The sequence below is a fragment of the Megalops cyprinoides genome, chromosome 23, assembly GCF_013368585.1.
Source record: "Megalops cyprinoides isolate fMegCyp1 chromosome 23, fMegCyp1.pri, whole genome shotgun sequence".
NCBI classification, from domain to species: Eukaryota; Metazoa; Chordata; class Actinopteri; order Elopiformes; family Megalopidae; genus Megalops; species Megalops cyprinoides.
The window spans coordinates 14,645,444-14,670,775 of record NC_050605.1 but is presented as its reverse complement, the minus strand read 5'-3'; the positions used below and the strand labels follow the sequence as shown (position 1 = coordinate 14,670,775).

Genomic DNA, 25,332 nt, shown 5'->3' with positions numbered 1-25,332 from the left:
TGAAGCACATGGCAGTTGGTGTCTTGTTCCTTCAGGGTATCTCTGAAGCTGGGGACATGCACATCATGGATCGCGGTTGATTCAGTGTGTTTTCCAGTCAGACATGGTGAGAGTACTGCAATGACAAATGTGGTCAGGGCGTGGGAGGACAGGCCAGTGAGTGGGAGTGATGTTCTCTTTGCACTGCGGGCTGTGGGGTTTGTTAGGTGTAATCCTATCACACAGAATGAGCACAATAGCCAGAATCCACTCTCTATATGGGCCTTTTATCCGGTTCCAGTTCGCCGAGAAAGGAAAACCGCCCCTGAAGAAACTCTCTGCATTCAGCAGAGCAAGATCTCTTTGTCTTTTAAAGCAACGGAACAATAGCTTAAAAACGAGGACAGACTTTTTTTGTCTTCATTTTTGCATTGCTGCCCAGTGTGTTCATCTCAAAGGGTAGCGTTTACTTTGAAGCCCTTTGAGAGAACTGCACAAGACAGAGAATGATCACCAGCTACAGGCTTTCAGCAGAAGCTGCTAAATAAACATAACATGACAATAATTCGCTATCTAAAAAAATGTTTGTTTGGACAAGGTTGGCACCTTGGAGAAGCTGTCAGTGAAGACACAATAAGACCAGACGTGTAATGTTTATTATTATTATTATTATTTACAATGAATGAATAAATCGCACTTTAGATGACTCTTCACTTTTCCCAATCTCTGTGTGTAGCAGGGCAAGAACAGTATAATGCCAGTGAGTCCAAGCTGTGAACTGGAATGTACTGATTCCCCATAGTTGTGATATTAAATCTATTGATGTGTGATTGAGTGAGGAAATGGGGCTCCTGTAGTCACATTGGTTGGCTGTTGAAGGACTGTCAGGTCTCATAACAGACTCTTAAAGGGTAGTCATTTGGGTCTGTTTTTGTTCATTGTGAAACCGTGACTAGTTGTTAACAGGTATTTCTGCTGTTGTCTGTGAGCTAAACAGAATGTGGAAGTGGTGAGAAATGTAACTTCCCTTCAGGTATTTTTATGAATGCTGTGAAGAAAGCAGCATGCTTAAGCTGTGTCTCACACACAAACACACACACACACACGCACACACACACTGACAGGTGGCTATTATCTTCAGGGGTTGTTCTCACATCCCTGACAGTGATGGCGACATGCGCCTGGGGCATGTGGTCACCTGAGGCATGAGTTCTGATTGGTCAGTGACTCTGAGTCCTGTCATTGGCTAGATGATGAACACTGACAGAGAGGAGATCGGATTACTGAGGGTCCTCATACAACCCCTTCCTGCTCCCCCAGACCCCCTGCCGAAGTGGGGAGCTCAGAGGGGAGTGCACGCCTGGCGCACTTAATCAGTGCAGTGATCCAGTGTTTAGTCTGCAGGCCAGATTAAGAGTATGACTGTGTGCACTATACACACACACACACACACACACACACACACACTTCAGTGTAGCCATTACTATAGTACAGTACACAGTTTACTAGGTTTGCTAAGAGACCTCTTACTGCATGTTCTGCTTAGCTATAGGTACATACAGACAGTGCTGTTATCTGTTATTGTACATGTAGCTTAATGTATTCACTCCAATGACCAGGGCAGAGTAGCCCTGCAGTCACTGTGGCCCTCCGGAACCAGAGCTGAAAGGCCCTGATGTTTACTCCACATACTGTCACTCACTTTCATCTCTGCACATGGTACCCCTGCGCTGTGGGTGATGTCTCTCCGCTTAGCTTCCTCCGGACCCCCGGGACCGCCTGTCACCATGTCCATGTCTTGCCTCCGCAGCAGCGCCTCGTCACGGTTCTCTTGTTAAAAACCGCGGGAGCTAGACGCGGCCCTGAAGGTGTCTGGCAGCATTCATGTCTCCGCTGTCACAGACATAACTCTGTCATGTTAGGAAAGAAAGAAGAAAAGAATCTCAAGAGAAGAATATTGTTCAGTTAAAAATTAATTTGTAAATTAGCCAGCAGATAATGTGAGCACACTAGTATCACAGTTGATATTTTTTTAAATGACTGAAGTGGTCGGGGTTGTTCTGGAACGAAAATATGAGTTGGGTCTTTATGCTAACAAGACAGAAATGACTAAACTCAACAGCAAATTATAATTATACTTAGTCAATTTAGAAAGGCTGAAAAGGGTGTTCAGAAGAATCACAAGGAAAACTTCTCTCAAAAAAAAAACACCAAGAGTAATTTTGTCAGAAAAAAAGTCAGTCATTAAAATCTTGAAGAGGTTACAAGATGAAGTTTAGTATGTTTTTGTCTTTAACAGTTTTTAATGCTTTTGAATGCACTAACACCTGCACAAATGTGATGTGATGTGCAAATGTTTTCTAGATCATTACAACATGCAGTCTAGTATGTTCTGCTGAAGTGGATTCATACATGGCTGTAAATTTACTTCCATCTGATTTATTACTTAGTTGATCACAACATTACAACACATCTGATGTCTTGGATAACTCATCTCTTTAGAGCAATTTTCCTTGGGGTTTGTGCACATTTTCTCAATTTTAAAATATTAGTAACTGTCAAAATTATTCCATAAAAACCAAAGTAAATTCCTTTCAGAAAAATCTCTTCAGTGTTGTTAAAGTCAGATTTTTCTTTTGACTTTTATTTCCCAGTGCTGGGGCAAGGCTCATGTTTAAATCATCCTTAAATCAAACTGCTGAGCAGCAGATACACAAGGTTTAGCCACTAACAAAGTCATTTGGTTGAATCCATTGTTCAATGTTAAGAATAAGCCACACTACCATGTAAACTACAGGCAGGTTTGAAAATGTTAACTGATGTCATATTTGTATCTAGATTCTTTTCTGAAATATTTCCTTACCAGTTATTTTATGCCTATGAGATATCCTTAATGGCTAGCAAGATGCCACTTGATTATGTTTAGGTTTATAATCTGGGTACAGTAAGTGCTGATAACAGAGGCATATCTCTATCCCCCTCACTGTTCACTGTAACCATTGACATGCTAATTAGGGTAACCCAGAACAATGGATGACCTAATTCATTTACATAGTCTTTTTTGGTGACTAGTGCCTCCAATGTACACCAGGATTGTGAGTCAGTTTTACAAGAGAATATTACATTACATGCATTTAGCAGGTGCTCTTATCCAGAGCAGTTTCCAGCTCAAGAGAACAGAAGCGTATCCATCCAAGTTAGTGGATATGCTGTATAATATACTTGTCACAGTGAATGTACAGTAATGCCATTGTTTTATTATTGATTACTCTCATAATCTACATTAATTAGAGAGCTTCTACACTCAGAAACATAAAATGCATGTGACATATTCTTTTTCAATTTATGCTAATTATAGTTGGAAATAATTGTATCTGCATATTTTTCCTTTTCACCGTTCACTAACCCCAGGCATATATGCTTGGAAACCATTAAAGATTCAAGGAGGGAGGGAGAGGGGGAGAGAGGGAGAGAGGGAGAGAGAGAGGGAGAAAGAGGGAGAGAGAGGGAGAGAGAGGGAGAGAGAGAGAGAGGGAGAGAGAGCTGAGAGTACAGCTGTTATTTTGTAGAAGTACCTAAAACTAAAAGCTTGAAAGTTCTATGCAATAATCAGGCAGACTTCTGAGACTGCTGCAGACCTTTTTTCCTGAGAACGGCTGGTAAGCCCTTGGGGTTGAGTTGTACGATGGCGTTTACGCAATTTTAAATCATTCAATATTCCAGATATCAGAGACCAATGTGACACACTTTTTTTGCATTCCCTGTCTCCCAGTCTGTTTCCTCTCCTCCTGTCCCTCTCTCACTCAGACTTTCACTGTCATTGATAATTGCCTATAAAGAGACTGAAGAAGCACTGTCTGTTCACTAACTTAAGGCACTCTCAAATTTCAATTGTCATTTGTCAGTTTTTTAACACGTAACCAATGTAAGCAATTCATATAAAAATAATTTTACACACAAATGTGGTGAACATATGATTATAGATTTGTGCTAATGTCTCCTTGTCTGTCAGTTTGTTTTCCTTAAATCTTGAAAAGAGACTCATTATGTAATATATCTGATATGCAAATCTAAACTGGCAATTAGCCAAGTCGTACGTGGTGGCAGTCTTATTACCTATGACAAATATACTTCACTATATTGCATTCGCTGAACAATTTGCATTTGCTGTAGAATTTCTCCTGAGGTTATTATAGGTTATATGTGCATTGCAATTAATTAGGCTCATGAATTGGTGATCATATTGCAGGTGGTGAATACACATTTGTATGACTGAAGGCTATTTCTTTTTGATCTGTGTCTTGAATGACCCTCAAATCTTGTTTCTGTTTTTTTTTTTTTTTTTTTTTTCATTCCCCAGGAACTCTAAACCAAAATAACTGGGCTAAGAAGTATCCATCATGCAACAGTGCCAAACAATCCCCCATCAATATCGAGGAGGACTTAACCCAGGTCAAAGTTCAGTTTCAGCAGCTGAAGTTCGAGGGCTGGGAGCAGATGACTCCAGAAACCACCACCATCAAAAACGATGGGAAAACGGGTAAACCTGCGGCCTTCCGTTGTGCCCCAATCTGTCTCTTACAATACAGCCTAGGGCTACATTATCACGACGCCTCTTCACTGTAACAGTTTTGATGCAACACCAGGCCAGTGCTGTGCGAACACTTAGCAGGTGAGGGCAAGTGTGATAAATGAGTAATAGGACAGAATGCTGTAGTCCACATGAATCATTAGCTCCTGAAGGATGGGAAATCGTTTTACAGAACGACTCTGACAAATGCCTGATAGAGCCTCAGATGCCTGCAGATGGAAAATGATTATGTGATATTCCAGTCTCACCACTGTGAAGAGAGCTTTGCATGAGCACCGCAGAGCAGTAACGAGAGGCCGCCGAGTCCAAAAGGGCACAGAGAGAGTTTTAATGACAATGCTTGTCAGGATTTCTATCTTTCTCTCAGACAGGATAAAATGAAACTTGGATACAATCTTTTCAATATGTCTGGGTTCTGAATTTAATCTCTATTTCTGTCTGAGAGAGAAAATCGTTATAAAGCAATCACTGCTTCTCCTCATTTGTCTCCTGTTATCCATGAAAGCAGACTTTCACTTTTCTTGGGAATGTATGTGCGCTGTATGTTTAAGTGTATGTGCGTGTGCATGTGCGCTTTCTTGTATGCTTTGCACACATGAATATGTGAATACATGAATACGTGAATGTGTTATTTTCTATTGAACATGACGTGGGAGACATGACATATAACAAAAGAAGAGCTGTAAGTCACTTTGACAGTGCTTAGCAGGTTTGTAATTCAACACACTTATTTAAATGTGAGAGCCTGATGTGGTGCTTGATGTATTTCAGTTGCGGTAGACCTGAACGGCGAGTTCTACCTGAGTGGAGGGGGGCTGAGGTCCAGGTTTAAGGTGGGCAGAATCACCTTCCACTGGGGCAGATGCAACGCCACGTCCGATGGATCAGAGCACAGCCTGAACGGTCTCAAATTTCCACTGGAGGTACTTGCAGCCTGCCACGACTCACTAGGGTACAGAGTGCAACACTGTTTACCGGGAAACAGAGTGCAGAGCCAGATCAGCACACAGCAGTTTGGCTGTTGAATAATGTTCTTCAGCAAACAATATTATTTCAAGTAGACAGGGCGATGGAGACCTGAGATCCAGAACACGATGACCTTAGAGCAGACTACTGGTTTTTAAAGTTCTGTCTCTCCCATAGATGCAGATTTTCTGCTATGAAGCGCACAAGTTCAAATCCATGGAGGAGGCGCTGAAAGATGGAGGAAAGCTCACTGCTCTGTCTGTCCTGTTGGAGGTGGGTGTGGGCCATTTTGCTTTTGTTGCCACACTTCCAGCCAAAGTTAAAACGTTTAAGAGTGTATCAGTATTAGGATGTAAATTAAGGAAGTGGAGCGAAAGGAGGAGCACGCATTTGTGGCTGTGCGTGCATGCCTGTGTTTGTATGTATGTTTGAGTATATGAGTGCATTTGATTACGCACATGTCTATGTGAGTGTGTATTTGTGTATGTGTGTGTGTGTGCATGTGTGTATTTTACTGTGTTCAGACAGATAGCCGCTGGGCCCTCAGACAGTGAAGACATGTGGGTGGCACTGGTTGTTGTTGTCTTGCAGTATCAGGGGATTGCAGCCCAGCCAAAGAGTACCTCTGCCTATGAATATTTAAACCTCTGTATTCAGTGAGCTTCTTTCGTCTATACAGCCAGCCACTGTTTAGAGGTATATCATCAAAGCCCTTGGCAAGCTGGCTCTTAGCTGTGTGTTGTTTTTTCTTTTTTTTTTTAGCAAGATAGCCCTGGAGCAGAGGCGGCTTCTCTTATGTGGCATTTCAGTGGGGTTGGGCTCAGGGAAATGGCTTAGGATCAGGCATGCATTTGTGTAGACTGCTCTTCAAGGAAGCAGGGGATTCCATGGTATTTCTAAATGGTATTTGTTAGTTGACATTCCCATTTAGCTGTGCATGTCACAGCGCCCTTGTGAGAAAATGCTGAGATGAGCACAAGTCTGAACACGTTCTCATGACTGATCTCTCTTTTGTGTTCCGTGGGGTAGACTGCAGGTACATTATCACATTATTGCTTAAAACAAAGGGGCAGATATGTCTTATATTTTATATACTATTAATTTATACAGCTGGATATTTACTAATGCTGTTCAAGTTTTGCTTGGGGGCACAGTAGTAGCACTCTATCTGGGATTTGAACATGTAACCTTATGGTTACAAATCCAGTCCACTAAACCACTCTCCTGTCCCTTGGTTGGTAGGGTAAAACTGAATCTGAGGGAGAGCCTCCCCAGCTGCCGTGGCTTTATACTGAAGCCAGTCTCTCATATTTTGCATTGCATGCTGGGATGGAGGGAGAGAGATGGCTGTGAATTCACTCTGATGTGATGCTGTGGCGACACAGCATCAGGGAAGAAAAGACAGTAATGAAAAAACCGGCACTGCTGCCCTGTGGTGTTGTCATGTCAACACAGACAGGACGCCACAGGGAGAGGGGACAGAGCGAGGGACGCAGGGGCAGGGGGGCGGAGCAGGGCAGGGAGGGGGGAGGAAGATCAAAGAGGCCATAGCTTGTCCTATGCTGCCCATGCAGAACGCAGGGGACTCTGTGGTGGCAGTAATTATCCATCAGGCCTTGCAGGGATTACAGGCAAGTCAGACACGGTTGACAGTACAACAGGTCAGCTGTAGAACGCAGGGGGACAGAGCTCACTAAAAATAGAAATGTGTGTCTGTTCAGTGTCTCCGTCACGCCGAAACCATCAGGGCGCACCAAGATTTTTATGCTCATTAAGAACAGACTCAGTGGTGACACTATTTATGGGACGTATATTAGTATGCATTGTATTTCATTATTTGAGTGATATAATAGTTACAACCACTCATTACGGATACTTTAAAAAGGATCCCTGTTTTGTCCTTCAAGCAGACAGTGTTACAGGGGTAGAGGAAAACAGCTAGGCCACACTTTATTTAGTACATAATCCTACTGTTGATAAATGCATGATTGTGCTGTGTATAAGTATGACTTATACAGTATTTTAAATAAGTCAAAGTAAATAAAGAGCGGGCACTAATTATATAATAAACTAAATCAGTTTATAGTGTGAAATGTGTTGAGAAATACTTATGTACTTCTGCAGAGATTTGTTGTTTTGAATTAATTAATGTCAGAATCTAACCTTGATATTTACAAATTAATGCCAGTTAGTCACATTCTGACAAGTGGTTTGCCAGCCAACTTAAAAATCATATTACTTGTTTAATACTTGCTTATATCTGTTTTAAAATGTCATATTCAATTAATGGGTTGTAACATTTATTTATTTTACATTTATTACATTATTATTATTATAACATTTATTAAATGTTATCTAACAGTATAAACAGGATCCTTGACCTGCTGTGGCTTTGGCTGGAATCCCGTTGAGAGAACATGCTTCTAAGTCACAGAAATGATCCTGAGCTGTACCAAACATGGACATAGTCTTGATCCTAAGACTGGGGCTCAGAGCTGTTTGATCGTGCTGACGGACAGGGCATAAAATGGAGAGGTTATTTTGTTCTGTCCCGCAGGTCAGCCCGGAGGACAACGAAAACTACACACCGATCATCAACGGGGTCATCTCTGTGAGTCGATTCGGTAGGTCTTTGCAGAGGGCTGCCGATGCATTTTACCTTTCAATGGTAGCGAGTCAACAATAGAACAAGCGTTCTGATGATTTGAAGTGATTTAATGCATACCCTACCGTGGTACCGCTGAAGTGGTTCGATAATGGACCGTATGTTTTCGAAAACTCGGAAAGGAGGCCGGGTCAAGTTGCCGTCCCCCACAGTCTTCCACCTACGATACAGTGCGCTGCTAATGTGGTATCTGAAGTGTGATAATGGATTTCACTTTCCTGTCCTCTCTGTGCCCAGGTAAAAGCCGCAACGTGGAACCATTCTGCCTGCTGAGTCTCCTCCCGAACTCGACGGAGAAATACTACACCTACAACGGCTCCCTGACCACGCCGCCCTGCTCGGAGACAGTGGAGTGGGTGGTGTTTAAGAACACTGTGTCCATCTCCGATAGCCAGGTGGGTGTGGTTGACAGAAACACGCCTCTTTGTTAAGGTAGATCAGTCAGTTCTGCCCCCAGCCACCATCCCTCTGCCTGTTCTTTGATGTGTGTGTGTGTGTGTGTGTGTGTGTGTGCGTATGTGTGTGTGCGTGTGTGTGTCCTTTCGCACTGTTAAGTGAGATCAGTGTGTGTGTGTGTGTGTCCGAGCGTGTGTCCGAGCGTGTGTCCGAGCGTGTGTCCGAGCGTGTGTGCGTGTGTGCGTGTGTACGTGCGTGTGTGTGTGTGTGTGTGCGTGTGCGTGCGTGTGTGCGTGCGTGTGTGTGTCCTTTCGCACTGTTAAGTGAGATCAGTGTGTGTGTGTGTGTGTCCGAGCGTGTGTCCGAGCGTGTGTCCGAGCGTGTGTCCGAGCGTGTGTGCGTGTGTGTGCGTGTGTACGTGCGTGTGTGTGTGTGTGTGTGTGTGTGCGTGTGCGTGCGTGTGTGCGTGCGTGCGTGTGTGCGTGCGTGTGTGTGTGTGTGCGTGCGTGTGTGTGTGTGTGTGTGTGTGCGTGTGCGTGCGTGTGTGCGTGCGTGTGTGTGTGTGTGCGTGCGTGCGTACGTGTGTGCGTGTGTGCGTGCGTGTGTGTGTGTGTGTGTGTGTGTGTGTGTGTGTGTCTGTGTGTATCCTCTCCCAGTCATTTGAGATCTCTCTCTCTTTCTCTGTCTCTGTTTCTGTGTGTCTGTGCATGTGGGTGTGTGAAAGAGTTTTGCACTTTCCATGCATACCTATTTTCAAGGTAAAAGCTTTGAATTCATGGTCAGGCTTTTTAATTTAATGACAGAGTGTGCACACCTGTCGTTCATTCGGAAATAATACCTGGCGGGCTGAGTGACAAACACACTGAGCCGCCTCGGCGTAATTAACCGTTGACATCCTGTCTGTGACTGTCACTGCAGCTCCGCACGCTCTCTTTCGGTAAGAGTGAGTCACTGGGGCGGACAGCCCATTGAAAATGCAGCAGGGAAAATGCACATCTATCTTTCCAAAGAAATTCAAATCAACCTATTCCAGCAGCATGAGGCTTTGTAGTTTCTGGGCAACTTATCAGGCACAGCCATAAAACAAGCTTCAAGCAGTATGTTAAACCACTGCTTAAGGACTTGTAGTCTGGATCACAATGGCAAAATTTAAATATTTATACAGTTATAAAATTAGTATTTACGCAGTTAATATGACTGTGCTAGAGCTGCCATTTTGTGGATGAGTATGTGTTGTGCTTTTGTGCTTAACTTACTGCAGTGTCCTTTGCATTGACATCTTTTTGTAATTACAGACATCATTTCACTAATTAAGTTTGGTTTGTATTGAAAACAAGTAAAGAAACCTTAGTGTGGATACTAAGAATGAAGGATAATGTGCTTTGCAAGGTAATTTGGATCCCAGCCCAAATCCGTTCATAAAATACTTGCATGTCTCAGATTTTGTTGTTGTACCACCAGGTCTTGTGGTGGCAGGTATGCATACGTGTTGGCAGCAATAACCAAATGAGTAATTGTAAAAATTCTCCATTATCTTCTAATTACAGTAGAACAGGTAAGGGAAGTGTTTAGCCCTTATGACTGGTGCTGCACCTGTTGAGGTGGGCTGGCATAGGCAGGATGGGGCGCGGGATTAACGAGAAGAACGTGGCGAAACACGGAAACAACAAACGTTCTGGCGCCAGAGCTCAAGTTTTACATTCTCTGGGGATGCCTCACATGTGTATGTACCAATCGAATATTCTCATGTGTGCATGTCCAGTAACATTGTAATGGGTTGTAATGGGCTTTGATGTGGGAAAGGCAAGTTAGCATGAGCTAACAGGGTAAAATAGGTCAGCTGCATTGCTTTCTCACGTGGAATGTAATTATTACAGATGAGCTGAACAGGTTTCCTAAGCCTCCCCACCTGGGCAAGCTGATCTGAGCCAACCTATTTTGGTCTGTGTCAGCCTTCCAGAACCCTCCCACCTGAACAATCCTACATCAGTCTGTCTACCTGAGCTTGTTTGAGGCAACCGACCTGAACCAGCCCGCCCTTATGTAGCCCACCTGAGCCATTGTACTGTACTTGAGCCAGCAAAATTGAACCTTTCCACCTGAACCATCCTATGCATGTCAACCTACTGAACCAGTCTTAGCCAGCCTGCCTGATTGTTGCTACGGTCTATGGCAGTGCATACAATGTAACCAGAAGTACATTCTCTGAGAGACAAATGCTGCTCCAGAGGGCATACTTTTATTGCCTCATCAGTGTGTACATCGCAGCATGGGAGGACATTTCCCCCCTGAGTTTTAGGATCAGTTGTCTGTTGTTCCTGCCCATGTAAGATGTCCTTGTTCGCTTTACCCAGATCAGTGCATAGGGTCTCAGTCTCCAGTTCCCAGGTTGTGGAACATAAAGGTGTCAGGTTCTTAAGATGGGGAAAGTGGGCAGTTTGGGCCAGTCTGTGCTGTGAGAGTGAGCTCAGGCGGTACTACCTTCAGCTCCCCCAGTGGCCCAGTGAGGCGTGATGATCTTACTGCGGTATCTCTTGCTCCTGTGCATCTGAGGCTTTCGCTGAATATCCAAAGTTTTAAGAACACCCCAAAATAGAGCTTGGAGCACATTCATGACATCCCTCTAAACCTCATGCAAAGGAAGGAAGGAGGGAAGGAACAAACCACATCAATATTTCACTGTGTGCGCAGTGGGAAAGTTCACAGCAAAAAATAAAACATGTCGCGAAGGCAACATCAAAAGCAAGGTCTCCCCACTCAAAAAAACGGCTCACTTGTGTCAATCCATCTGCCTCATTAATGAGTCAACCACATTGTTTTATCAGACCAGAGTTCATCGCATGTGTGCTAGTGGGGGTTTTTCATAGCTTCCTTTAAAGGACTGAGTGTTTTTCTGGACATTAAAGTTTTATCACGCAGGAGAACAAGGCAAGGGGAGTGTGAGCTGATGAAACTCAGCCAGCCGTGTGCTGCAGGCTGATAATGTGGTGTGTCATTTTATCATTTAGTCCCTGAAATGTGCAGACGGAGTTCTGTAATGGATATGCAAATTTCTGCCGGTGCCGTGGAAAAACTGGCAAGCCCGCAAGGACTTGAAATTTGGAGGGTTGAAGTTTTTGTGTCTGTGGTGGATTGAATCCTGGGAGGAGTGCTTATCTCACTTCCAGTGCAGTCTGTCACAGGACGTCAGCAATGACATTAAAACTGCAGCCCTCAGAAGATTGTCATATGCCCAAAAAACGTCCAAATGCCAAAAAAGATCCAAATCTTGGTTGCCTTGTGTATGTGTGTTGTCCACCCTGCAGTGCTTTCCAAGGCGATGCCCACATGTGTTCCGGTATTTGTGTCCCTGTGTGTGTGAGATGATACCTGTGTGTGTCTGTGTGTGTCTTCAAGCTGGAGGTGTTCTATAAAGTGACATGAGTGTGTGTGTGTGTGTGTTTACTAGCTGACAGCGTTCTGTAAAGTGATACCAATGTATGTGTGTGGGTGCTTTCCAGCTGGAGGTGTTCTGTGAAGTGATATCTGTGTATATTTCTGTGTGTGTTTACCAGATGGAGGTGTTCTGTGAAGTGATACCAATGTATGTATGTGTGTGTGTGTGTGCGCGTGTGTTTTCTAGCTGGAGGTGTTCTGTGAAGTAATGACGATGCAGCAGGCTGGGTATGTGATGCTGATGGACTACCTGCAGAACAACTATCGGGAGCAGCAGGAGCAGTTCATGGGCCAGGTCTACTCCTCCTACACAGGGACAGAGGAAGTCCCCACACCCAGTACGTATCACACCTGCCACTTCACCTCATCACATCACACACACTCTCATTCTGCCCAGTGTACACTATACTCCTCCAGGGTGGAATACTACCAATACTCTAATTCATGTGCGGATTGCTGCTGCATTTTCATTACTCTAGAAATGTGTGTTTTGACATAAATTCTATATTGTGAGATCCAGTCAATGAGATCAATTATTTCAAATATGTCAAAATGGATAAATTCATTGCTATACCTTTGAACTGTGCAACTGCCTGCAAATAGTTTGATATATTATAAAAATATATTGTCTGCTTAAAAAATCATTATAGTATATGTATATATTTGTACACAAAAACTGCCTAGATATATTTTTAAATCCCAGGTATATTTTTGATTTAGGAGTTACAGTTATTGTGGTTCTCAAGGTTGAAGTACATGTCCATCAGAATGCTGATGCTGTGCTGGTTGGTTGTCCTCTGTTAGTCCCCTGCTCCGGGGCGGGGGGGGGGGTTAGGGGGAAACATGAGGGTGCCCTATTTCAGTCTACTCTGCCATACGCCATCCTGACATGACTGGAGGACTGTTTTCGGGAAAGGTCATCTGTGCCGTACTTCAGCAGACAGGGGAAAACGGCCATCACACCATGTCGCCATAGTGCAGTATGGTGTGACGTCACGCAATACTGCCATCAATTTCATTCACAGCTTGCAGTGTCCCCAAAATCCCTAAATTCAGCACCCAATCACCTGTCTACTTTTTCACCCAGGAAGTCATTTGAAGTCAGCCAGCCTGCAATTCATCATTCCAAGGAAGCTAAAAGAGTATTAGTATTTTCCTCGTTTTAGTGGGAAACTTTTTAGTTCCTTGTTTTTTTTTCTTTTTCTTTTTCCTGACCTGATAATGGTACTGTGTTGCTAGGCAACCCTGTTGTGTAGCTGCTCCTGCTTTTACGCACTCACGTTATCGTATCTGGGTTTTGAAATGGAGAGGCTATCGACTGAAACCTAACGCGCTATTCTAACAGTCTAAATAAAGGGTTCTCTGACAAGAATAGTATTTATGGGGAAGAACTGAATAGGGTGGCTGTGAACTTCATCAAGCTTTTGTTATTTATTTACTGTACAGTCACTTTGTGCCAATAGAGGACACTATTTGCCAGAGCATTTCTCTGCCCTCTTGTGTTGGATTATTATAATGTCATGTTTCCTGTTGTTTGTCAGATGCTTTCTCCAGTGCAAGACTCAAGTCAGTATGGCTCTGGTTGCTGTATTTACATTTTTGTGCTGCATTTCATTGTGTTTTCTTGAGGCATGTGGATTCATAATTGAAAGTCATTACTGTAATCATGCATCCAGAGGCTAAACAAGTCGGTTGTGTTCAAAATATTGCCAGTGTGTTGACCTGAAAACTAATGTGTTGTTTGAGGTTTATCAAGTTATATGTAATATGCAATTTCATCACAGTTATGCAACAAACTTATGGATCTGAGCTTTGTACCACAAGGTCAGTCTGAACGGGGGGCGGGATGCTATTCGTGAGCAAGGTTTTTAACCTGCAGCACTTCAACATAACACCTGTGGCAATTGTCTTAAATGTGAAATACATTTTGCCCTGGACAAAGGCCCCCGAACAATTAATGCAATGTGACATAATGTAAAGGTCCAAATGTAAAGTCACCACAACAATCCCACAGCATTTACTGGGACAAATGTGATTGCTGGATATCGCTGTGGTCAGTGTCTCATGTCTAATTTAAATTGGTTCAAGCTGCAGGGAGGCGTAATCTGTGCGCCTCTTAATGTGTCTGCAATCTGTGTTATTACTCAAGGAGTAATCTCCAACAACACACACAGATGGTGGACAGACAAAATGCTTCATGCTTCATTCTTAAGGCTTCACTCTTTAGGAAGGATAAGAAACCGTCCTGTCCATTCCTTATGTTGCATGAGGTTCCTTCCCTTAAATTGTACAATCCGAATATTTATCATGGCTTGATCTGTTAGAGTTTATGTTTCTTAAGTACAGATTTACACAGATTTACATTATGAATAATACCAGTTGTATTTTGCAAATCTTCCATTTGAGCAGGTGGATTGTCATTTGAACTGAGGTGTACCACACTACAGGGGATAGAATGTGACCTTAAAAGGAATACATTGTTAACAGAACCAAAGAGGAAAACTCTGCTCTGTCATAAATGAGACTTCAGCAGTGTACTTGGAGGGCCTAAGAAAGGGAAATGGCGGGGGGGGTTGCGATCCCTGGCGACCCAGATAATAACATAATTGTGTTTGTAATACTTTCAGTCTTGTTTTGTTCATCAATAATTTCACCAGGGTAATTTATTACCAAGGGCCGTGGTGATGGACCAGTTAGAAGTTTTTATTTTTCTTCTGTGGCATTATGCAGTTTGCAGCTCTGAGCCGGAGAACGTGCAGGCGGAACCTCACAATTATACCAGCATGCTGGTGACGTGGGAGCGGCCGCGGGCGGTATATGACGCCAGCATTGAAAAGTACTCTGTCACATACCAGCATGTGGACAGAGAGGACCAGCCCAAGATCGAATATCTAACGGACGGCGACCAGGATGTGGTAACGTCATTCTTCCCGTCCTTAGTGTGTCATCATAGACACGCACAGCTTTCCCTGATGTGGGATGAGTGGGAAGCCCTTAGGAATATTCCATCTAATGGTAGACAAAACCTGTTCTGGAGTATGTAATGCACTGCACATTAGATGGTATTCATTCTGAGTGTACGGAAGCACTTTAAAATCCAGTACTTGGCTGTCAGTTGAAAATATGTCTTCCTATAGTCCAAACACCTGCAATGTCTTAATGAACTTTTGATCATTCATGTCGATTGATTGAGTGACTGATTGATTGTGTTTGTGTGGTCCTCTCACCCTAGGGGGCAATAATCCAGGACCTGTCTGCCAACACCAGCTACCTGGTTCAGGTGGTCGCAGTCTGCACCAATGGGCTGTATGGCCGCGTGAGCAATCAGCTGATCGTGGACATGCCCCTGGATGACCCTGGTAAGGCCGTCAGCACCCCCTGACATGTTCTGTGTCTAGGGCTCGTCTTCTGTTTGCTCTTTAGTGTCAGAAATAACAACATCCCACAGGCTAATCTTTTGCAAACCAGTTCCTCCTTTTTTCCCATCTTTTATGGTATGTTTCAAGATCACCACAGTCAAAGTCAGGGGCAGTCTTATCTGGTAAAATTAGGAGAACCCAGACCAGGTTTCCCAAGTCACTTGTTTTCCTCAGGAGACCAAAGGTTTACTGTTTCCATGGTAAAATACCTAGCAAGTGAAGTGGGTGCTGCAGTCATGCCCAAAATTACTGGACCATCAAGAGGTATAATCACAAGAGCAGCCATTTCTTGTCAAGGGTGTACTCAACACAAAGACAGACGTATTATGGGTCACAGTACAGACGTGAGATACGGCTGATTACAACTGCAGTTGTTTTTAGGTATTCTCAAATGTTCCTGGGTCAGTAGTGCTGTTCTCTATAAAATTCTCATTCAGCTGCTTCTCTCTCTCTCACTGTCTCTGCTTTGGACACTCTCTTTTTGTGTGGAATACATATACAGGGTCCGTGTGTATTACTTGAAAATGTCCTGTGTACTCTGTACTTCCTGTCAGTGCTGGTGTTTTCATTTGATACTTTATGTACATTTGAGGTTAGCGTTTTGTCCTGTTTAGCTAATTAGTACAAATCCCCTGAGTGTATTGTTAAGGTGTAGGGAGGCGAAAGGTGGCCACACTTTTTGTGTGTGAAAAATCATTAAACAACAGTGGTTTTACTTAGCCTCCCGCTAAAAAAAAGCATTTGACTGTGTGCATCATTTGTGTGAAATGATTGTAAATACAACAATGAGCAAATCTGTAAACTTTGACCGCTGTGTAAATATTGATAATAAACTAACCATTCATGTCAAATGAAAAAATCCTCGGTATCATATTTCATCTGCAGCATGCTCTCACAGTTACAAATGAACCTGATGAAACGCAGTGCTTGCATACCTCCGTGTGTCTGTGTGGGTCCAAACACGTGGTGATTAGAAGCATTCTCGCAATGTTGCCATGGTATTACCACGCTGCGATAACTTGTCGGGAATTGTGTTGGTTTGAGGCCCCCCTGTCAGACAAGAGTGAATTCATGCCTCCCCCTGCCTGCCCCCCACCCCTGCTCTAACTTTTAAACCAAACCCCAACAAACAAGTCTGATTTGACCACCGTAAGGCCCTGGGAATCTTAACACCATTCAGTGTAACTTACCCCCACCTGGCAGGTAAGAGTCATCATCATCATCCTGGCTTTGCTCATGTTGTGTGTCAGGGACGGCCCTACCTGCATGCGGCACCCTGCTTCCCTGTGTGAGGCTGCACTGTATGCTTACCTAATTCAGCCCGTGACGACCCGGAAGTACTTCCTTGTGTGCCCTGTGCTTGTGCAACCCGGAAGGCCCTCAGAGGGGTTTATCCTGCCGCTCCCTCTTTCAGACCTGATGTTTGAGTGTGAATATTCCCTGAGATTTCAGCTTTAATCAGCTCAGTGCTCTGAGTGCCAATGCATTAGTCTGCCCATAGCTCAGCACAAGCAGCCTTTCTGCTCCTTAAAAGATTTGGCTCTAAGTTGTCGGTCACACTTTATTTTAAGTGCCTATTAGTACTTCTGATTAATTGTTTCTGAGACTATTAATGAACACATGAGTGCAAAGCCAAAGGAAAACAAATAAGGTGATTTCCATTGTTGTTGTTACTCCAGTTTGTAAGGGCATGACTGCTTTACTTAACTGTAAACATCAATGTTAAAAACTGATGTGAATTCAAACCCAGGAATCTGTACATCTGAACCAAAACCAGAGCATTCGAAGCAGGAGTAACTTTTTTAGAACAGTTAATTAATTAAATTGTTATGAACAATGATAATAATGTTAACAGCGATTTAAACTGTTATTAACATTGATGTCTGAAATATTTTGATATATTGAAATGTGTCATACTCTTAAATTGGAAGATTATTACTAGCTGTCTGTTTTCTAATTACTTAAAAATCAGAAATAATAGCAGAGAATCTATCATCACTTTTTACATAATAAATAGGCCCTTAATATAAAGTGAGCGTGAGCTGTTTGTTGCTTGGAATGCGAGAAGTGTGTAAGTGCTGTTGATAATATAATCTTTGTGAATGCCATGCTTTTGAAAGAAGTGTAAAATTCTTGTCTTTGAAAACCAGTCTGTGAATGACAAGTGTAATTATTATTATTATTATTATTATTATTAAAATATTAACAGCTTTCTCAGAGCTATTAGCTGTTTGTGACAGAATGCATTTAAAACAAACTACACAACTGCAACAGAATGGTTTTCACAAGTACATGTGTGTGTGTGCATTCCCTCCATATATTTATTGTGTTTCTTATAACAGCTGTTCACTGCCATTGACGCTGGTCTCAGTTTACAGAATAATCTCTCACATATTAGAGAGATTTAAGATCCTCAAACTTTCTGGCTCTGGAAAATATGATTTTGAGCATACATTTTGAACATGATGACTGTTCACTACATAAGGACTCCCTTCTGGACTCACTTGAAGTGTTCATATTTGTATTCTGTCACAGGAATTAGGATTTCCATATTTTTCAGCACAGACAAAGACCCTGTCATTAATATTTTATTCAATTGTTTTCATTCCAGAAACAGACCCCGATCCTTATCTATATCCTGATGAAATGGAGGATTCTATGAAGGTAACATCTCCAGAATGTACCTCTGCTGCACTTAAATAAAATAAACAAATATCAGTAGTTTCTCAGTTTTTTTGTAAATGTAATACACTATACAGTAAAACATTGTGTGCTTAGCTCCTATTGAACTGAATATTAAATGTTTTAAACATTTCCCACAGGTGGAAAATCAGGAACAGACAAAGAGCAGCCCGGGTCAGAATCAGCAGACCACATCGGACAGGAGCATCACCAGCGACTCCCCCTCTATTCGGGTTGCTACAGAAACGGAGGGACCGGGCATCCTGTTCCCCGGCACCAGGACCACAAGTGCCCCAGTCCTGAGGAGGATCACAGAGGAAGGCTCGCGGTCGTGGTACCCGGACCGCACCGAGCGACCCAGCACCAGGCGGGCCTCCCCCATCAGCCCTGTGGTATCCGTTGGCAACGGCAGCGTCATCACTGACATTTACTACGAAGACCTCCTGAACGGCACCGCCTACGAGTACACGACACCCACGACCAGGTCACCCCTCGATGACGCAGCTCTCGGCAACGTCACCCCTCCCCCCGGCTATTCCCAGCACCCCCCGGGGGACAGCGAGATGGCTGCCCCTGCGACCGAGGCCGGGGGCTACGAGGTGACCGAGGCCACACCTCTCCCCGAAACCCCAGTCACAGCCACCCCCGCCCCCTCCCTCCTGGAGGTCCCACTGCGGCCCACGAGCCCCGGTGCCCAGCACCCCTCAATCTCCACCTCCGCCTTCAATGCCATTCTCTCCCAGACCACCCAGCCGGTGTTCAACGGTGAGACCGCTCTCCCCACCCCCCATGTGTGTGACTCTCTGCCCCCCCACTCCCACACTGACCCTGTCACCCGCCTGCATGCAACTCCTGTGTCGCCCCCCTCCTCTAGCGATCTGTTGTATGAGACCTTCCCTTCTCTGCCCCCTCGTGGCCGGGACCTGTCAGAGACTTGGCCCGGGCTGGATTGGGGTGTCCCGCATGCTGCTACAGTGGTGTTGTCTGGTGCTGGTCCGTCCCTCGCCCCCTCCCCCACCCTGTCTCGCCCGCCCTCCGCCCATACTGTGTCTGACTGGAAGATGGACACTGTGTCTAGTGGCAATGGTGATGGTTATGATGATAATTATGATGATGATGATGATGTGTTGTCTGGTTCCGCGTCTGTGGCCAAGGGTGATCCACTGCTAATTTGTAGTGATACTCTACCCCTTCAAACTTTACCTGATTCATCTGCCACTGAGCTGTCGTTTTCTGATTCTGCTTGGGACGGGCTCCACCCTTCTAAACCTCTCAGCCCTGTCTCTCCACCAAAAACTTTCACTACTTCTGTTTTCCACGAACACCTTCAGCCTTCACTTCCTTTATCCGGGGACCATAGTCTGACGGCGACCACGGCTAGCCTTGATGATGGTGTGCAAAGCAGCGTTCAACCAGTAGAGGGTGCTAGCGATGTGGTGGGGCAAGTGGAATCGGTACTGACGCACAGCCGGGACGATGGTTTCCTTCAGTTCTCCTCTGCCATCCCTGACCTCGCTCCTGACTCCTGCTCCTGTGTTCTCACCGACCTGCCATCTCTTGTCTTTAGTCGGGACTCTGTGCATGCCTCACTCCATCTCCTGCAGCCTTCCGCCAGCTCGGGTGCGCCCCCTGGTGGCGACGGTATCTCTGGCTCATTGAGTGACTTTGGTAGTGTGGTAGACCTCCATCCATCTCTGTCTCCCGGCGCTGGGGCTTTCCGCAGCGCCTCTGCCTCTCCCCCTGGCGGTGTAGACACGGACGCCAACACAGCCTTCCTTTCTGTAGACCATTCCCTCCCCCTGGGCGTTCCCCTCCATTCTCCTCTTGACCACCTGAGTGATCTGTACGTTTCTGTTACAGCTACCACAGCCAGCACTCAGAGCCCTGTGCCCTTCTTCAGTTGGGCCACACCCCTCCAACCCCCCGCCCTGTCCCCCACTGCCTCTCCCGACGCCGGCTCCACGTCCCCGCTCTCTCAGGACGGCCAGGTAGACAGTAGCGCCTCGGGGTCCGCCCTGTACGTGGAGTCCCTGGACGATTTAGATCAGGAGTGGGACAGGGGGCAGACGGTGGCCCCGGAGGCGGGCTCTCTCTCGTACGCGCTCACCACCTCGCCGACGGCGCGGGCCCCGCCGGACATAACGCCCAGCGACGTGGACGAGGACGGCGGCGAGCGTTCCTCCTCGTTCTACTTTGAGAACGAGAAGGGGACCGACAGCGCCGGCGCGGGGACGAGGAGCGTCGGGACGCTGGGCGGCGGGGAGGAGGAGAGCGGCTCCGGCAGTCTCTATGACAACGAGACGTCCTCAGACTTCAGTATCCCTGACTACGTGGACAGGGAGTCTGAGGAAGCGGCGGAAGCAGGTAAAACCCCGTCACCTGGTGCTCTGGCCCTCCGGTAGAGGGCGCTGTTTTTCCAGAGGGACTGAGGTTACGGTCAACTCTCTGGCTACGTGCAAAAGGAGATGGAATCAGCAACTGGCTGGATGCTGCTGTTGCAGAGTATATGGAAGCACCGGGTAATGCAGTGACTAACGCCTGTGTCTCAGTCTCAGTCTGCGGAATTGCAGACGTTCAATCATGCCTTTAAATTCCAGTGACATATGGGTAAGGTAAGGTTTGGGGGTCCCTAGAATAGCATCATCTAACATACATCAAAAACCCAGTATGATCACCATGGCCTTATTGCTTCGTATTACTTCTAACAATTAACTGTGGTACTCAGACCAAAGCAAAAGAAGTCCCTGCAACCATCGTCATCCCTGTTGTAATAGTTTCTGTTCTGTTTTGTGTCTTTTGGTATTTCATTGTGCCCGTATATGCGTATGTATATGTATGTATACATACATGTGTGTATATATATATATATATATATACACACACATATGTGCAGACTTCATGGTGTATGTTATTTTCAGTACTGTGTCAGACACCCAATCTGTCTCATAACTGCATTCTGCAAGAAAAAACGACCTAACCTACACTAATCAGCAAACACAGACTTCATAATTTCTTTCATAATGCATTTTTTCATGAAAAAAACAAAATAAAAGGATCGCTGATTTGGTGCAGTATGTGGAATACAAAGCAACATGGAGGTGAGTAAGGAGATTTGTGGGGAGGTTTTGTGACGTAATACGTCAAGGTGTGCACTCCTGGTCCCTGAGCTCAGTGGTTTTAAGGGTTTCAGAGGTGCCTTTCAACCAGCAGCTGATTCATAATCAGAACAGTAAGTGACTGAGGTTCCCATCTAGTCAGGGGCTACATTTAAAGTAAGTGAAACTTGGGGTTTGAGGGTGTCACGCTTGGAAACGTCTTCACAAATTCACTGATCTTCATTTCAACTGGATGGCTCACCCCGTTTACCTTGCCAACTGTGTCAGCCCATCCATACACCATAACGATCGGTGAATCCGTGCAGAATTTTGCTAAGAATAAGGCCCTTAAACATGACCAGAGGTGGACATCACTGACCGAGAGCCTCTGAACCAACTCAGGCCGGCCCAGTGATCAGCTGTGTTCACAGGTTGGTGTGAGGTAACACACCAGGTGAGGTAATTGGGTAGAATTTACAGCTGTTTAGTGCCTTATCCCATTGGCAAGTTTCAGTCTATGCTTGCACTCACAAATGTTTTGTCAGTTAGCTCAATGATTTACCTCAGACATAGACCACGAGTTATAATAAAGGAATTTATTTAAAGGTGAAGATGAATTCCTTCGCATAAACGTGTGAGTCTTTTATTTTACATAGGCCAGGTGAATACGGAACAAAATACTCAGTGTCATGTAGTAGAGCTGCAGCAGTGATGTATGACATATGTCATGCCATAGAATTCTGAAACTTTCCATGGTTTCACAAGATTTCCTTATTGCTTTGTGTCAGACAGAGTCAGCTCAGTGTCCTTATACCCTGGCAAAAGATGTTTCATAAGACGGCACAAGGACTGTAAAGGCAGGAAGTGTCATGGTAAATTCAGTGTGACCGTACCCCGAAGGAAGTTCCTTCTGACTTACCGGCCCTCACTCTGAGTTTGCTGTAATTGGCGGAGTAATATCATGAGTGTAGAGCAGTGTTTTTCAGTCCTGGTCCTGTGGACCTACTGTGTTTGCTGGTTTTGGGTCCACTGAATTTATCAGTTTTGATTGAGCTTTAAACTAAGCATTGATCTGGGCATTTGACAGTACTTGACTGTCTGCTATAAGTTCTCTGTGAAAGAAATGTATTGTTGGTGGTGTGTCTCTGCTAATTAAAAAATAAAAGTAAAGGTTTCTCACCAACTTATTTTTTTTATATCTGCCCCTTAAATGTGTGGCAGGTGATTAAGCTTACTCATTTAATTCTTAAATCTTAACCTCTTACTATTAAATGATTTTAATCTACATCGTAACATTAACAGGCATAAATGAGTAAGATTTGTTAAGCACATTTACTTAAACACTTCCAGGACTTGCTGCAGATAACTGTAAAGGAATTTAGAATCTGAATTCACCTGGCATTGTTATGGATCCTAATTTAAGGGAGTAACCAGCAGTAAGTGTCCACAAGATGGCAGCAGACCTCTTTCCAATGAACTCCAATGTACTGCAATGCTAGACAGCTGCCACCTGGAAGCTCTGGAATAATTACCAAACTATGCACATGAACATTTATTCTGTCTGTGTAAAGTCTTCAAAGTAAAAAAAAAAAAAAAATGTCTTCACACTATAGTGACAAATACACAATAGAGCCTGGCTGTAACACATCTTAAATCACCACAGTCGATGTGACCGCAGCTGCAGTTTGACGGCATGTTGTATAAAGTGGAAATTGTATCCTATTGTATTCATGCAGAATTGCATCTCATCTCCATTTCTCCCTTGAATATCATACGTGTCATCTCTTTCTCTCTTTTATTCTCTTTCTCTCTTTCATCACCATTTCAGTACAGTTGCAAAAGGAAGCAAAATGTTATCACAGTGACAGCAGTTGTGTGAGTGCAGATGTATTTTGAAAGAATTGCTCATTTTCAAGTAGCAAATCTTAGTGGACTGTAGTGCAGAATCCAATCAGTAGTTTTGAGTGTTTCTGTCGTTTTTCGATTTTTTCAGAGGTAAGTTGAAAGCGCTGCTCTTTTTACTAACTTTTCCTTGCTCACTGGTTTGCAAATGATCCAATTCAGAGTAATAAATACTAAAACAGCTTTACAGTTACCCTAATGCGCAGGTCATAAAAACATACCACATGATAAATACTTCACCACACATTTGTTGTGTGTCTGAGTCTTGTGTGTATATGTTGTATAGCATGCAGTTGTGAGAGTTATGGATTATTGTACATTGTGTGAGATAAAGTGTGTGTTGCTCCGAATGTGACCGAACATCGGTGAATGTGTGCTGATGTGTATATCAGGGTTGTGTGAGTAAAGATGTGTAGTTCTGAATGAATCCTGGTGAGTGGCAGAGCAGTGCATTGTGGGCCAGGTGTGTGAGCGGTGCTCTCTCTCTCCCTCTGCACAGAGGCCAGCAACAGCAGCCACGAGTCTCGGGTGGGCCTGGTGGGGAGTGAGGAGAGGGAGAGGAAGGTGGTGCTACCGCTGGCTGTGGTCTCCACTCTCACCTTCCTCTGTCTGATGGTGCTGGTGGGGATCCTTGTCTACTGGAGGTATACCAACCATGCACTATCCTCTTCATCCTGACATCTACAGTACTCACCTCGTTCTCATACTCACTATGTCACTAACTCAGCTGTCACACCTACAGCTTTGTTTCCATCTACACGTGTAGCATCTGACACTTGCAATATTCTCCTTATTGTCCCACCTACTATGTCAGCAGTTTCGGCCGAAAATATCCTCATCAACGCCGTTGCACATCTGTGATGTCCTCTGTATCTATACCAACTCACCTACAATATCTCCCTCATCCACACCAGCCCACAGGAGTGTCTTTATCTTAACCCATTCACCCACTTCACCCTACTCATCTACTGTACAATAGCCTCCCTCAGCTTGAGCAGAAAAGCCAAGCTGTAGTGTTAAATACCAGGAATAACACCCCGGGAGTTGACACTTTATGGATTTGCGCTGTTGGCTGCTGGATCTGCACAAGAGGCTGTAGGGAGTCGGTGGGGGTGGGTGGGAGAGACAGAGAGAGATAGAAGGATATAGAGATAGAGGCCCCTCATCCCAGGGACAGCTGTTGAGAAACAGGCTGGTGATTCCTGTCATATTGTTATTAATCTGTCAGCCAAATCCTCAGGGGCTGTTATGCTATTGGCTGAGACGGATCAGGGGTCTCGGCCTGTAAGAACCTGATGTTTGTCTGCCTCTCAGGGAGGTATAATCTCTCCCTGCGCTGATCAAATCTCATTCTTACAACGAAAGATCCCCGCACCCACCACCACCACCACCACCACCACATACACACAGACACACTTCTCCCAAACAGCTCATTTCCCTCTGTGAGTCCCCTGGATGTGCTCCCACTGTCTTCGCCCTGTGCCGTTGCACATCATATGAAGTGCAAATGCACTTTTTGCACATATTCTGACAGTTTTCCAAAGTGATTTTCATTTTTGTGTGTGATATACAAGATCCAGTGTCTCTGGTCACAAAAGCATAGCAACTTGGTGCTAAGAGAAAACAAAATGTAAAAGGTTAGCATTTCATTTCTGATGGGGATTTTTACCAATGCAACCATTATACAATGCCAACATTGTCTCAAATGATTTAGTATTTGGTACAATGATAAACAAAATTTATGTTCGTATAAAAATGGGAAAAAAATATATAAAAATGTTTAAAAGTGTGGAATGATCAAGTCTGAGCGAGAGGCAATTTTCCAGTGTGTGACACTGATTTCCCTCTCCACAGTGTTTCCTATACACATAAACCCACACTAGATGATTCTAAAATTGCCATGTTCACTTATGCATGGGCTTTATTTAGTATAATGTCAAGGTGTAATTTTAAAGTGAATCTTGATACACCTACGTAAATTCACGAAGTTGCAAGAGGTGAGGTTATCCCTCCCGCTGCCATTCTCTGCTTTGCATGTCTTCTGTGAGGAGAGAAGACATACAGGCTTCTCCCCCTCTGATATCTGCTGCAGCTATGATCAGAGAGGCCACCGTAATTAGCCTATTGTTAACTGAGATTTGCAGTATTTGAAAAGTTGTGGCAGTAAGTAAGAAAGGTACATTTAGTGTTATTAATAATTGT

General features: G+C 44.4%; 1 protein-coding gene across 4 annotated transcripts in view; it reads left to right on the top strand.

The window, feature by feature from the left end:
- Positions 1-25,332, top strand: part of ptprz1a (protein tyrosine phosphatase receptor type Z1a) — a 63,516-nt gene that overhangs the window by 25,462 nt on the left and 12,722 nt on the right. For 2 of the 4 annotated variants that reach the window (XM_036517673.1, XM_036517672.1), the window contains exons 3-13: positions 4,340-4,519; positions 5,342-5,493; positions 5,714-5,809; positions 8,094-8,160; positions 8,439-8,596; positions 12,220-12,370; positions 14,763-14,947; positions 15,265-15,391; positions 18,063-18,115; positions 18,274-20,497; positions 23,630-23,774. In XM_036517673.1, the coding sequence (XP_036373566.1) occupies positions 4,340-4,519; positions 5,342-5,493; positions 5,714-5,809; positions 8,094-8,160; positions 8,439-8,596; positions 12,220-12,370; positions 14,763-14,947; positions 15,265-15,391; positions 18,063-18,115; positions 18,274-20,497; positions 23,630-23,774 (3,538 nt within the window). The remainder of the gene's footprint in view (positions 1-4,339; positions 4,520-5,341; positions 5,494-5,713; positions 5,810-8,093; positions 8,161-8,438; positions 8,597-12,219; positions 12,371-14,762; positions 14,948-15,264; positions 15,392-18,062; positions 18,116-18,273; positions 20,498-23,629; positions 23,775-25,332) is intronic. The other 2 variants (XM_036517674.1, XM_036517675.1) reach the window with 2 other exon arrangements.